At 42.9% G+C, this 15241-nt stretch overlaps 1 protein-coding gene across 11 annotated transcripts in view; it reads right to left on the minus strand.

The window, feature by feature from the left end:
* The window catches only part of mipol1 (mirror-image polydactyly 1), a 381908-nt gene that overhangs the window by 171876 nt on the left and 194791 nt on the right, over nt 1-15241 (minus strand). For all 11 annotated transcript variants that reach the window (XM_078233774.1, XM_078233767.1, XM_078233765.1 and 8 more), the window contains one exon: nt 14452-14559. In XM_078233774.1, the coding sequence (XP_078089900.1) occupies nt 14452-14559 (108 nt within the window). The remainder of the gene's footprint in view (nt 1-14451; nt 14560-15241) is intronic.

The raw sequence follows: 15241 nt of genomic DNA on the forward strand, positions 1-15241 counted from the left end.
TATGGGGGTAGGGCCTGGGTGGGATTGTGGTCGGTGCAGACTCGATGGGCCGAATGGCCTCTTTCTGCACTGTAGGGTTTCTATGATTTCTATGATTCAGTAGAGGAGCAGTTAGGGAACAGTGACCACAACTCAGTAAATTTTAAGCTACTGATGGATAAAGATAAGTGTAGTCCTCGAGTTAAGGTGCGAAATTGGGGGAAGGCTAATTACAACAATATTCAGCAGGAACTGAAGAATGTAGATTGAGGGCAGATGTTTGAGGGCAAATCCACATCTGATATGTGGGAGGCTTTCAAATGTAAGTTGATAGGGATTCAGGACCGGCACATTCCTGTAAGGATGAAGGATATGTATGGCAAGTTTTGGGAACCTTGGATAACGAGAGATATTGTGAGTCTAGTCAGAGAGAAAAAGGAAGCATTTGTCAAATCTAGGAGGCTGGGAACACACAAAGCAAGTGTGGAATACAAGGAAAGTAGAAAGAAACTTAAACAAGTAGTAAGGAGGGCTAAAAGGGGTCATGAAAAGTCATTGGCCAGCAGGATTAAGGAAAATCCCAAGGCTTTTTATACATATAAAAAGAGCAAGAGGGTAGCCAGGGAGAGGGTTGGCCCACTCAAGGACAGGGGAGGGAATCTATACGTGGAGCCAGAGGATATGGGTGGGGTATTAAATGAGTACTTTGCATCAGTATTCACCAAACAAAAGGACTTGGTGGATGAAGAGTCTGGGAAAGGGTGTGTAGATAGTTTGAGTCATGTTGAGATCAAAAAGGAGGTGGTATTGGGGTTCTTGAGATACATTAAGGTAGACAAGTCTCCAGGGCCTGATGGGATATACCCCAGAATACTGAAAGAAGCAAGGGAGGAAATTGATGGGGCCTTGAGAGAAATCTTTGTATCCTCACTGGCTACAGGGGAGGTCACACAGTAAGGAGTCTAACAACACCAGGTTAAAGTCCAACAGGTTTATTTGGTAGCAAACGCCACTAGCTTTCGGAGCGCTGCACCGCTGCAGCGCAGCGTTCTGAAAGCTAGTGGCGTTTGCTACCAAATAAACCTGTTGGACTTTAACCTGATGTTGTTAGACTCCTTTCTGTGTTTACCCCAGTCCAACGCCGGCATTTCCACATACAGGGGAGGTCCCAGAGGATTGGAGAATAGCCATTGTTGTTCCTTTGTTTAAGAAGGGTAGCAAGAATAATCCAGATAATTACAGGCCAGCGAGCTTGACGTCAGTGGTAGGGAAATTATTGGAGAGGATTCTTCGAGACAGGATTTACTCCCACTTGGAAATAAATGGACATATTAGCGAGAGGTAACATGGTTTTGTGAAGGGAAGGCCATGCCTCACTAACTTGATCGAGTTTTTTGAGGAAGTGACGAAGATGATTGATGAGGATAGGGCAGTGGATGTTGTCTACATGGACTTCAGCAAGGCCTTTGACAAGGTCCCTCATGGCAGACCGGTGCTGATGGTGAAGTCGCATGAGATCAGAGGCGAGCTGGCAAGATGGATACAGAACTGGCTCGGTCATAGAAGACAGAGGGTAGCAGTGGAAGGGTGCGTTTCTGAATGGAGGGCTGTGACAAGTGGCGTTCCTCAGGGATCAGTGCTGGGACCTTTGCTGTTTGTAATATATATATAAATGGTTTGGAGGAAAATATAACTGGTTTGATTAGTAAGTTTGCGGATGACACAAAGGTTGATGGATTTGCGGATAGCGATGAGGACCATCAGAGGATATAGCAGGATATAGATCGATTGGAGACTTGGGCGGAGAGATGGCAGATGGACCTCAATGCGGACAAATGTGAGGGAATGCATTTTGGAAGGTCTAATACAGATAGGAAATATACAGTAAATGGCAGAACCCTTAAGAGTATTGATAGGTAGAGGGATCTGGGTGTACAGGTACACAGGTCACTGAAAGTGGCAACGCAGGTGGAGAAGGTAGTCAAGGAGGCGTACGGCATGCTTGCTTTCATTGGCCGGGGCATTGAGTTTAAAAATTGGCAAGTCATGTTGCAGCTTTATGGAACCTTAGTTAGGCTGCTCTTGGAATATAGTGTTCAATTCTGGTCACCACACTACCAGAAGGATGTGGAGGCTTTGGAGAGGGTACAGAAAAGATTTACCAGGATGTTGCCTGTATGGAGGGCATTAGCTATGAGGAGAGGTTGGAGAAACTTGGTTTGTTCTCATTGGGTCGATGGAGGTTGAGGGGCAACCTGAGAGAAGTCTACAAGATTATGAGGGGCATGGACTGAATGGCTAGCCAGAAGCTTTTTCCCAGGGTGGAACAGTCAATTACTAGGGGGCATAGGTTTAAGGTGCATGGGGGAAGGTTTAAAGGAGATATATGAGGCAAGTTTTTTTTTACACAGAGGGTGGTAGGTGCCTGGAATTCGCTGCCGGGGAAGGTGGTGAAAGCAGATACGATAGTGAGTTGACTAATACATGAATAGGATGGAAACAGAGAGATACGGTCCCCGGAAGGGTAGGAGGTTTTAGTTCAGTCAGGCAGCATGGTTGGTACAGGTTTGGAGGGTCAAAGGGCCTGTTCCTGTGCTGTAATTTTCTTTGTTTTCTGTTCATTCAATCCCTCCACCACTGTTTAAGTTGGCAGCCTTGTACACCATCTACAAAATGCACTGCAGGAAAACACCAAGGTTCCTTCGGCAGCACCTTCCAAATCTACAACCATTACCATCTAGAAGAACAAAGTCAGCAGACACATGGGAACACCACCACCTGAAGGTTCCCCTCCAAGTCACTCACCATCCTGTCCTGACTTGAAAATATATCGCTGTTCCTTCATTGTCGCTGGCTCAAAATCCTGGAACTCCCTAACAGTCCAAAAATGTGCGGGTTAGGTTGATTGGCCATGCTAAAAATTGCCCCTTAGTGTCCTGAGATGCGTAGGTTAGTGGATAAAATATGTAGGGATATGGGGGTACAGTCTGGGTGGGATTGTGGTCGGTGCAGACTCGATGGGCCGAATGGCCTCTTTCTGTACTGTAGGGTTTCTATGATTTCTATGATGAGCACTGTGAGTGTACTGTATCTCAGGAACTGCAATGGTCCAAGAAGGCAGCTCATTACCACTTTCTGAAGAGTAACTGGGGATCATCAATAAATACTAGCCTAGCCATTAATGCTTACTACCGTAAATGAATTAAAAAACATGCAGTACCATGCCAATTTGGTAGTCACCCTTGCTGAAAGCAGAAGATCAGAAAACCTTCTGGGCCACTGGATACAGGTGCGGTGCACCATGTTATGATTGCTGACCTGGATTGCCGCCTCTTATCAGGCCTTCTTTGCTGATGCAATGGCTTCCTCTTGCAATGCTACAACATTAGCATGTCCTGCCTGACACACGCTTCCTCCACAAAAGGCCACAAGCACTTGTCTGGGATGAGGGGCAAGGAAGGATGTGTGAGGGGGAGGGGGGGGGTAAGTGCCCTCCCACCTGGTATGTCAAGTGAATACCGAGGCCATAACTTCCCACGACATATATAATGTATATATTGTCTCCTGGACAGCTCTCTGAGGCAGCTCAAGAACTCTTGGTACCTTTCAGGGAGCTTTCTCAGCTGCATGCGATCTCCCACCGAGTCCCCATTGGACCTGGTGTTTGGCACACTCTCACCCCTATTGAAAATCCTTCTCCAATGTCAGGGCTTGTATCATGCTGGCTGGTACTTAACTGGCCAACCAGTGTGAAATTGTATTTGTCTTATATTAGCAGCCAGAAGCAGAAACAAGACCACTTCAGGCCCCACTGATCGCATGTGTGCAAAATTCAGACCTGTATTTCTGTTTTTCCCACCAAAGCAGATAACCTCATATTTCCCCACATTGTATTCCATTTGCCAAACTTTTACCCACTTGCTTAGCCAGTCCAAATACATTGAAGCGTCTTTGCATTCTCCTCACATTCACACTTGCAGTTTTAATAGTTTTGTGTTACTTGTGAACTTGAAAATATTACATTTAATACCCACATCTAAATCATTGATATACATTGTGAATAGCTGAATCCAACCATTCTACTAATCACAGCCTGTCAACTTAAAATTGACCTATTTACTCCAACTCTCTGTTTCTGCCCATTAACCAGTTTGCAGGCTATGCTAGTATATTACCCCAATCCCATACATTACCCCAATCTAATTTTCCTTATGAAATCTCTTGTGTGGGACTTTATCAAAAGCTTTCTGAAAACCTAAATATATTACATCCAGCAGTTCCCCCTTATCTATTCTGTTAGCTTTTTTCACAAAACTCCTAAGAGATTTTAAGATGATTTTCCTTTCATAAATCCATGTTGACTCTGCCTAATCCTACCATTCTTTTCTATTTATTATAAACTCTCGCATTTTCCCTCCCACTGATGCCAAGCCGACAAGTTTATAGTTCCTGTTTTCTCTCTCCATCCTTTCTTAAATAATGGTGTTACATTCGCCACCTTCCAATCTGCAGGAACCATTCCAGAGTCTATAGAATTTTGAAAGATGGCCACCAATGCACATGCTATCTTTGCAGTCACCTTTTTCAACACCCTGATGTAGATGGTCAGGTCCCGGAGATTTATGAGTTTCTGTGATTCTCAAACCTTTTTCATCATGCACCCCAATTCAGATTTGTCAACTGACCAACTCTAAAGTTCAACCTAAACTAAGGGGAGTGACTGCCTCCAAGCAGAAAACGTACAGGTAACCTTTTCCCTTCCTGATTCCTCACAATGTCCGCAGCTCAGCAAGTCGGAAAGAAGTTGCTTAAGCTGCAGAAACTTTCTGCAGGTATGGTTGTCTGGGATTGCAGTGTATTCCACAGATTCCCACAGGCCACAGTCATGGCACAGTATCAGCCCTGCCTTTTCTGTCCAACCTCATTTGTTTACTTAGTCAATTAGTTCATTGTCTACACAACTAAAGTAATAGAAAGTTGCAGTCACCTCACTTGGAAATAAGGAATTAAACTTAGTCACCTGAGGCTGTAAAAAGTAGAAGGTGCACCGCTTTCCCACTGTACACCAGATTCCCACCTGAACCAAACTCCCAACCCCTCAATCAGTCTGCATCTCATTCAGGCATAATCTGGTGTCCATGTACCCTTTTTTGCCCAGGCTTGTGCTCTGGAGAGAATTAACATGACATGGGAGACAGCAGTTACAAGTGATAAGGCCAACTTGATTGGCATAGAGAATTGGTGCTACAGACTGTCCCCGATGGTGGGTGGGAACAACTTGATAAGGCACTATCCATCGAGCAGCCCCTGACTGGTAAGATGCTTATTCACCATTTGCTTTAATGGGTGCTTGGAACCTTGAGCCTCTGCTCAATAAACGAACCAAATCCGTTGCACCAGACATTCAAGTGAAATAAATAAATGAAAGTGCCAACTCTTCAATTGGCAAGCTGGAATGTCAGGACCATGTGCACTGGATTGATTGACAACTTGCAGCTGGTAGATAACGTACACAAGACAGCTGTGATTGACATGGAACTTGATATGCTGAACATCAGCAGAGCATCCTGATAAGAGACCAGGCTTGTCAAAAGCAGCTCACTGAAAGAAAAATATTATACGTTCATCTGGCAGGAGAACAGTTCAGAGGAAACCACAAGAAAGGTGTAGACTTCACTGTAGGAACTTGCTACTTTCAATAATAGAAACCCCCACAAATGGTTCAGAATGTGTCCTCTCCATCCATCTTTCAACTTAAACAGGGCCAGTTAACCTCATGAATGTTTATGCTCCAACACTGTGCTCCACTAGAGAGGTAAAAGGCCAGTTCTGAGGAGCTTGATACAGCAGTCAGCAGAATCCCTAAGACAGATCATTACCAACTGTGGAATTTCAATGCAATGATGGGTATGAATCATGAAGCATGGTCCTCCTGCCTTGGACATCATGGCCGGGGAGGATAAAAGGGAATGAACAGAGACTGCTTGAGCTTTGCTGCCACCTTGGAGTTTGATGCAACTATCACCTTCTTTCGGAATAAACCATGCCAAGGTATCCTGGAGACATCCAACATCAGGGTATTGCCACCACCCATGTCTGATCATCACCAGATGTGACTCTCTGAACAGCATTCTCAACATATGCAGTTACGACAGCACTGACTGCAATGTGTGTGCTATGATGAGGATGCAACTTAAAAGTTTTTTCATTCCAAAGCAGAAATACCATACCAACGTCAGCCACACTGTCGATCTGGATATAAACCCACAGTTCCTTGACTTGAATTGATATTTGTTCTCCGGCATTCCCAGTTAGAGTGCAGAAGTGAACTGAAACATACTGAAAGACACCATCTCCAAAACCACACTCTCAACATATGAGAAGCAAAGAGTGGAAAAATGCAGACTAGTTCAAGGCTAACATCATGGTGACAGAATCTATCATTACCATACAGTCCACTCTTATTTAATTACAAGAGCAATCCAAATGACAAAACTGAATGCACCAAGAGCTGCTCAAAGTATGCAGCAAGTGGTGTGTCAATGTCTAATGATTACAACTCTGCCAGAATATCTAGACATCATGCAACATAGGAATGCTTGCGGCGTGCAGCATGTGGGAGCTCATGGATACCAGTGTTATCCAGGGCAAGCACATCTGCAGTCAGTGGCTCGAGGAGTTTCAGCTCAAAGTCAGTGATCTGGAGGTTGAGCTGTGGACACTGCAACAGATCAGGAAGGGCGAGAGTTACCTGGGCAGTTTGCTTCATAAAATGATCACATCCTTTAGGATAGGGTCTTCTGGTTTGGAAAGTGGTCAGAGACAACAAGGCGTGATTGCTGCTGAGGCAGGTAAAGGAACCCAGAGGACAGCGAGTGTAGGAATGTAAGCCTCTGCAATTGTCCAACAGATCTGAGGTTCCTTCAGCTTACTTGGTTGAGAGTTGGGGCTGCAGGGTGATGAGCTGAGAGACCATAGCACTATGGTACAGGAAAGCCATTCAAGTAAGGGGAAGCATATAAGAATATAGTGGTAGCAGTGGACAGTAAAGCGAGGGGGATTGACACTTCTCTGTAGCAAGGAATGAGTGCAGATGGCTATATTGCCTGATTGGTGCCAGGGTTTGGGACCCCTAGTTATAACTACATAATAGGACAGATTATCAAAGAAGAGATCATTAGAGCTTGCGAGGCAGTAACAGCAATAATCATGGGGGATTTAAATCTATATATAAATTAGAAAAATTGGATAGGCAAAGGTAGCGTAGGTGAAGAGTTCATGGAAGGTTTTCAGGATGGTTTCTTAGAGCAGCATGTTCTGGAGCCAACCAGAGAGTAGATCTGGTATTGTGCAATGATGTGGAGATGCCGGCGTTGGACTGGGGTAAACACAGTAAGAAGTTTAACAACACCAGGTTAAACACCAACAGGTTTATTTGGTAGCAAAAGCCACACAAGCTTTCGAAGCTCTAAGCCCCTTCTTCAGGTGAGTGGGAATTCTGTTCACAAACAGAGTTTATAAAGACACAGACTCAATTTACATGAATAATGGTTGGAAACAAAACAAAAGACTTGATTAGTTGTAAGTATTCGCATTCCAACCATTATTCATGTAAATTGAGTCTGTGTCTTTATAAGCTCTGTTTGTGAACAGAATTCCCACTCACCTGAAGAAGGGGCTTAGAGCTTCGAAAGCTTGTGTGGCTTTTGCTACCAAATAAACCTGTTGGACTTTAACCTGGTGTTGTTAAACTTCTTATTGTGCAATGAGACAGGATTAATTGATAACCTCATAGTGAAGGCACCCCTAGATACGAGCAATAATATGATTGAATTTTACATTCAGTTTGAGAGAGAGTGCATCCAAGACTAGTATTTTAACACTAAATAAAGGCAATTATGAGGGAATGAAAGTGGAGCTAGCAAAAGTGAACGGCAAACGTACTTAAGGGATAGATCAATAAAAGTTCAATAACAGACATTAAAAGGGATATTTCAGAATCACAGAATTGACACATTCTGATAAGAAAGAAAAATTCCAAGGGATGGCCCATCATCCATGGTTGATTTAATAAAGTTTAAGACAGTATTGAAGGCAAAGGAAAAGCATATATTTGCGCAAAGGTGGGTGGCAGGTCAGAAGATTGGTAAAAATATGAAGAACAGCAAAGAGTGACAATAAAATCGATAAAGAGGGAAAAACTAGAGTACGAGAGAAAACTAGCCATTAATATAAAGATAGGTAGTATGAGTTTTTACGGATAGTTAAATAAGAAAAGAATTAACAAAGTGAGTGCTGGTCCCATTGAAAGTGCATCTGGGGAATTGATATGTAAAGTAAGGCATTTTGCATCAGTCTTCACTAAAGAGGACACATGTAACATCCCAGAAACAACAATAAGTCAAGAAATAACTCAGGGCAATTACAATCACCAGGGAAGTGGCATTGAGCAAATTGTTAGGTCTGCAAGCTGACAAATCTTTGGGTCTGGATGGACTTCACCCGAAGGCCTTGAAAGAAGTGGTGGCTAGTGAGATAGTTGATGTATTGGTTTTAATTTTCCATTATTCCCTCAATTCAGGAAAGGTTCCATTAGACAGGAAAATAGCAAAAGTAAATCATTTATTCAAAAAGGGAAGGAGACAGAAAGCAGGAAACTACAAACCAGTCAGCCTAACATTTGTCATTGGGGAAGTGTTAGTAGCCATTAGTATTGTTATATGATGTTACAGCAGGTCACTTGGAAAAACTCAAGGCAATCAGGCACAATCAACATGATTTTGTGAAAGGGAAATCATGTTCAGCCACTTTATTGGAGTTCTTTAAAGAAGTCACATGTGCTGTGGATAAAGGGTGACCAGTTGATCTACTGTATTTGGATTTTCAGAAGGCATTTGAGAAGCTGCCACATCAAAGGTTATTGCTGAAAATCAATGTTCATGGTTTGGGGGTGATAGATTAGCATGGATTGAAGGTTAATCAGCTAACAGGAAATAGAGTTGTCAAAAATGGGTCTTTTTCTGGTTGGCAGGATGTTAACAAACCACTTGATGTGCCACAGAAATCAGTGCTGGGGCCTCAACTTTTCACAATTAAATAAATAACGTGGATGAAGGGACTGATGGTTATGGTTGCTAAATTTGCTGGTGACACAAAGATAGGTAGGAAAGTAAATTATGAAGAAGACAGAAAAAAGGGATATAGGTAGGTTAAGGGAGTTGGCAAAAATCTGGCAAATGGAATATAATGTGGGCAAACATTAATAAAAAGGAGATTCTATATGGTGAGAGATTGCCAGAGCTCTGAGGTGTAGAGGGATCTGGGTGTCCTAGTGCCTGAGTCACAAAAGGCTATTATGCAGGTACAGTAAGTAATTAAGAAAGCTAATAAAATGTTATCATTTATTGGGAGGGAATTGTTTACAAAAGAAGGGAGGTAATGCTTCAGTTGTACAGGACACGAGTGAGACCACATCTAGGGTGGAATTCTCTGGCCTCCCTGCCGTGCTTTTCACTTCTGGGTACCATCAGCTATTTAATTGAAGATACCCAATGTGCGGCACGGTAGCACAGTGGTTGGCACTGCTGCTTCACAGCTCCAGGGTCCCGGGTTCGATTCCCGGCTCGGGTCACTATCTGTGTGGAGTTTGCACATTCTCCTCGTGTCTGCGTGGGTTTCCTCCGGGTGCTCCGGTTTCCTCCCACAGTCCAAAGATGTGCGGGTTAGGTTGATTGGCCAGGTTAAAAATTGCCCCTTAGAGTCCTGGGATGTATAGGTTAGAGGGATTAGCGGGTAAAATATGTGGGGGTAGGGCCTGGGTGGGATTGTGGTCGGTGCAGACTCGATGGGCCGAATGGCCTCCTTCTGCACTGTAGGGTTTCTATGATTTCTATAATTCTATGATTTCTATGTGACAGGAAAGAAGAGAGGGTACAAACATAAAAAGACCAACAAATAGGGTAAAAAAGGAAACAAATGGTAACAAGGCAAAATTAATAGCTCTTTACTTAAATGCACATAGTGTTCGGCACAAAATAAATTGATTCCTGGCACAAATTGAGGTTAACGGGTGTGATCGTTCAGCCATTAGGAACATAGTTACAAGGAGATCAAAGCTGGGAACTAAATATTTGAGGGTATGTGACTTTTCAGTAAGGTCAAGCAGGAAGGAATGGGTGGTGGGCCATTAGAAGGCACGAATAACATTCCAAAAATATCAAATTATCAAGGCGTAGGAATAAATACAATAACTATCACCGGAGGAAAAGCATGAGGGAAACTGATGGGATTAAATGCCACTAAGTCCCCTGGACCTGATGGTTCCATCCCAGGATATTAAAGGAAGTAGCTACAGAGAAAAGTACCAGAGGACTGGAAAAGTGAGCGAGTGAGGTGAGTCATTGGGAAAAGGTTAAAGTGTGCTATAAAGGAGAAAGGAGCAGAGCATTTGGAAATGTATAATATATTCATGGAGAGTCAGCATGGCTTCATGAAGGGGAAATCATGGCAGACACATTTGTAAAATTCCTTGAAGTGGTAAACAGCAGGGTAGATGAAGGGGAACCAGTAGATATAATATACTTGGATTGCCAAAATGTGTTCAATAACTTGCTGCACAAAATACTCTGTAATAAGATCATAGCTCATTGTGTTGGGGGCAGTATGTTAGCATGCATAGAAGATTGGCAAACTGATAGAAGACGGAGAGTTGGGATAAGAGGGACATTTTCAGGAAGGTCACCTCTAATTAGTGGAGTGCCACAAGGATCAGTGATGGGGCCACAATTATTTACAATATAGATTAATCACTTGGATGAGGGAAGTGAATGTACTATTGCTAAGTTTGCAGATAACACAAAACTAGGTAGGAAAGCAAGTGGTGAGGATGACACTAAGACAAATAGACAGGTTAGGTGAATGGGCATAAACTTGGCAGATGGAATATAATGGCAGAAAATGTGAAATTATGCACTTTGGTATGAAGAATAAAGGAGCTGAATATTATTTAAATGGAGAAAGACTGCAGAAAAACTGAAGCACAGGCAGATTTGGGGGTCCTCATGCATAAATCACAAATAAACTAGCATGCAAGTTCAGCAGGTAATTGGGAAGGCAAATGGAATGTTTGCCTTTATTTCAAAGGGAATGGAGTATAAAAATAGGGAAATTTTGCTAAATCTACACAAGGCACAAGTTGGACCACACCTGTAGTACTGTGAATAGCTTTGGTGCCCTTATCTAAGGAAAGGTATCTGGCATTGGAGACAGTCCAGAGAAGGGTCACTAGATTGATCCCAGGTATGGAGAGATTTTCTTATGAATAGAGGTTAAGTAAGTTGGGCCAGTAATCATTGAAGTTTAGAAGAATGAGCGGCGTCCTTATCGAGACATATAGTATTCTCAAGAGGCTTGACAGCGTAGATGCTGAGAGGGTCTTGCTTCTTGTGGGGGAGTCTAGGACCAGAGGGCATAATCTCAGAGTAAGGGCTTGCTATTTAAGACAGAGATGAGGAGGAATTTCTTTTCTCAGAGGGTAGTGAATCTATGGAACTCTTGACTGCAGGGAGCTTAGAGGTTGAGTCATTAAGTATGTTCAAGGCTGAGATGGACAGATTTTTAATCAGTAAGAGAATCAAGTGTTATATGGATAAGGCGGGAAAGTGGAGTTGAGCATTATATCAGATCAGTCATGATTTCATTGAATGGCAGAGCACACTCGATAAGCCGAATGACCTGCTTCTGCTGCTATGTCTTATCGTGATGCAAAGATTATGACCCTGTTCCAAGAACATTGGTGAACACAATGAGCGCAACAACTATTAAGGAATCCTACTGTTGAACGTCATGGGAAAACTATTTGCCCTCGTCAGGTTGCAGATCTTGGCTGAACGCATCTATCCCAAATCTCGGTGTTATTTCTGACTAGAGATCTACAATTGACAAGGTCTTCTCAGTGCATCAGCTGGAAGAGAAATGCTGTGAACAAAGGAGACCATGATAAATCACTTTCATCAATCTCACTAAGGCATTCGACCAAGTAAGCTCCTGGAGAAAATTGGTTGCCCGCCAATGTGGTCTATTTTTTTCATGACAACATGATGGAGAAAGTCAGCTATGATGGGGCAACATTAGAACCTTTTGAGATCCACAACAGGGCCAAGCAGGGTTGTATCCTGGAACCAGTGCTCTTTGTAGCATTTTCTTCTCTTTGCCGTAGTTGTATGCCCTCAGCTCATCAAAGGAGTGTGTCTAATTACAGATCAGAATTGACAGAAAGCTGTTCAGCTTTGCTCACTTAAAATTCAAGACAAAGGTATGTCAAGTCCTCATCAAAGACTTGTCCTATGTTGATGATGTCGCACTAATATTCCACACTAAGGAACAGCTGCTATGGCAGATTGACAGATTCTCATTCCGTGTAAAGAATTTGGTTTGACTATCAGCATCAGAAACAGAAATATCATGAGAGCCAATGTTGAGTCAGGATGGCTCTTCATCAGAGCTGACTCGAGTTATCCAGACTCAAAATGTTGTCTCTGTTCTCTCTCCACAGATGCAATCAGATCTACTGAGATTTTCCAATTTTCAGTTTTTGTTCGATTTTAACAACCATAGTAATTTGCTTTCATCTCAGAAAAATGTAATTGCCTGGGATGTTGTCATACTCCATCTATCATCATTGTCAATATGACAGAAGAGATTGTTGATAACTTCATCTATTTAGGCTCAACAATCACCAGCAATCTGCCACTTGATGCTGAAATCAACACATGAAACACAAAAGTTGCAGTTATGCCAAGCTTAGTAAGTGTGTGTGGAATAACACATTCTGACTGAGAAGACCAAACTGAGAGATTAACCAGCCTGCAACCTCAGTGCACTTCTCTACACTGGTGAGACCTGTACAACATTTACTATGTTGTGGAGATGCCGGCGTTGGACTGGGGTGAACACGGTAAGAAGTTTAACAACACCAGGTTAAAGTCCAACAGGTTTATTTGGTAGCAAATACCATAAGCTTTCGGAGCACTGCTCCTTCGTCAGATGGAGTGGAAATGTGCTCTCAAGCAGTGCAAACAGACAAAATCAAGTTGCAGAATACTGATTAGAATGCGAATCCTACAACCAGCCAGGTCTTAAAGGTACAGACAATGTGGGTGGAGGGAACATTAAACACAGGTTAAAGAAATGTGTATTGTCTCCAGACAGAACAGCTAGTGAGATTCTACAAGCCCGGATGTGCCGGATCATCGACACGGATGCCATCATCTCACGTGAGAACACCATCTACCAGGTACACAGTACATACTCTTGCAACTCGGCCAACATTGTCTACCTGATACGCTGCAGGAAAGGATGTCCCGAGGCATGGTACATTGGGGAAACCATGCAGACACTATGACAACGGATGAATGAACACCGCTCGACAATCACCAGGCAAGACTGTTCTCTTCCTGTGGGGGAGCACTTCAGCAGTCATGGGCATTCAGCCTTGGATCTTCAGGTAAGCGTTCTCCAAGGCGGCCTTCACGACACACGACAGCGCAGAGTCGCTGAGCAGAAACTGATAGCCAAGTTCCGCACACATGAGGACGGCCTAAACCGGGATGTTGGATTTATGTCACATTATCAGTAACCCCCACAGCTTGCCTCCTGGGCTTGTAGAATCTCACTAGCTGTTCTGTCTGGAGACAATACACATTTCTTTAACCTGTGTTTAATGTTCCCTCCACCCACATTGTCTGTACCTTTAAGACCTGGCTGGTTGTAGGATTCGCATTCTAATCAGTATTCTGCAACTTGATTTTGTCTGCACTGTTTGAGAGCACATTTCCACTCCATCTGACGAAGGAGCAGTGCTCCGAAAGCTTATGGTATTTGCTACCAAATAAACTTGTTGGACTTTAACCTGGTGTTGTGAGACTTCTTACAACATTTACTAGGCAGAGAAAGTGCTGAACAGTTTCCACCTTTGCTGTCTCAGACATATCCTAGGCGTCACAGTGGTTAGCACTGCTGCCTCACAGTGCCAGGGACTCAGGTTCGATTCCTGGCTTGGGTCACTGTCTGTGTGGAGTTTGCATGTACTCCCACTGTCTGCGTGGGTTTCCTCCGAGTGCTCCGGTTTCCTCCCACAGTTTGAAAGACGTGCTGGTTAGGTGCATTGACGTGAACAGACGCCGGAGTGTGGCGACTAGGGGAATTTCACAGTAACTTCATTGCAGTATTAATGTAAATCTTACTCGTGACTAATAAATAAACTTTAACTTTTTAACTTTAACTGTATCTACGTTAGCAAACACCATGACATACCAGTGTTGAAATGCAAACAGATATCAGTAGGGCAGAAGTTTTTAAAGTTTATTTGTTTAGTGTCACAAGTAGGCTTACATTAACACTGCAATGAAGTTACTGTGAAAATTGCATCCATGGTTTACAACATTAATTTCGCTCAGAGTGAGAGAGATTTACCTTCAAGGCACGTCTTTGGTTTTTTTCAGTAGTCAGCTGTTTCATGTTGTTTGCCATTGCCTGGTTCTGCTCTTTCAAGAGATGAAGCTCCTGCTCCAACCGTTCGCACTGGGGACAAATAAAGCAGCATATTACCGAATGGGTAGTTGTCTAAGTCCTAAGCTCTGGCATTATTTCCCTAAACCATTCTGCCTAACCACCCCAATTTCCTCCTCACTTTAGCCACCTGGCCAAATGTGACTCCGCATCTAATTTTGCTTTATAACTCTCCTGTGAAACATGTTGGAATGTTTTATTACATAGAGATGCTACATAAACATAAATTGTTATTAAAAGGGATTTTCTGTTTATTACTCACACACACATACATTTTACCTGATATATGTCAACTTAAATGGCACATTAGGGGTTGAAACCTATCTACAAGAGCCTGAAACAAAAAAAATAAACCCCCAAAAATCTAAGTTATTTCAAATCCCTCCACAGTTTTGCTTTAATTTTCTTAAGGCTCACGTCTCAGTTTGCAACTTCTTGTTTCCACTTCAATGTTGGCTGAGTTATTGCTACCATGCCTGCACATTTTGGAGTTCCTTTCCTCAAACATACCAGTTACCAATTTCTCAACCTAGAAAAATCTCTTCAAAATCTATCTGCTTGGCTATGCCTTTAGTCACATGCCTAATTTTTCTACTCTTGCTTTTCAGTGTGTTCCAATCTTCTGTACAACACTTTAAGATACCTTGTTGCATGAAGTGTGTTATCTAAAGTGCAAATTATTGTTTCCAATAAA

This window comes from Mustelus asterias, chromosome 18, assembly GCF_964213995.1.
Source record: "Mustelus asterias chromosome 18, sMusAst1.hap1.1, whole genome shotgun sequence".
NCBI lineage: Eukaryota > Metazoa > Chordata > Chondrichthyes > Carcharhiniformes > Triakidae > Mustelus > Mustelus asterias.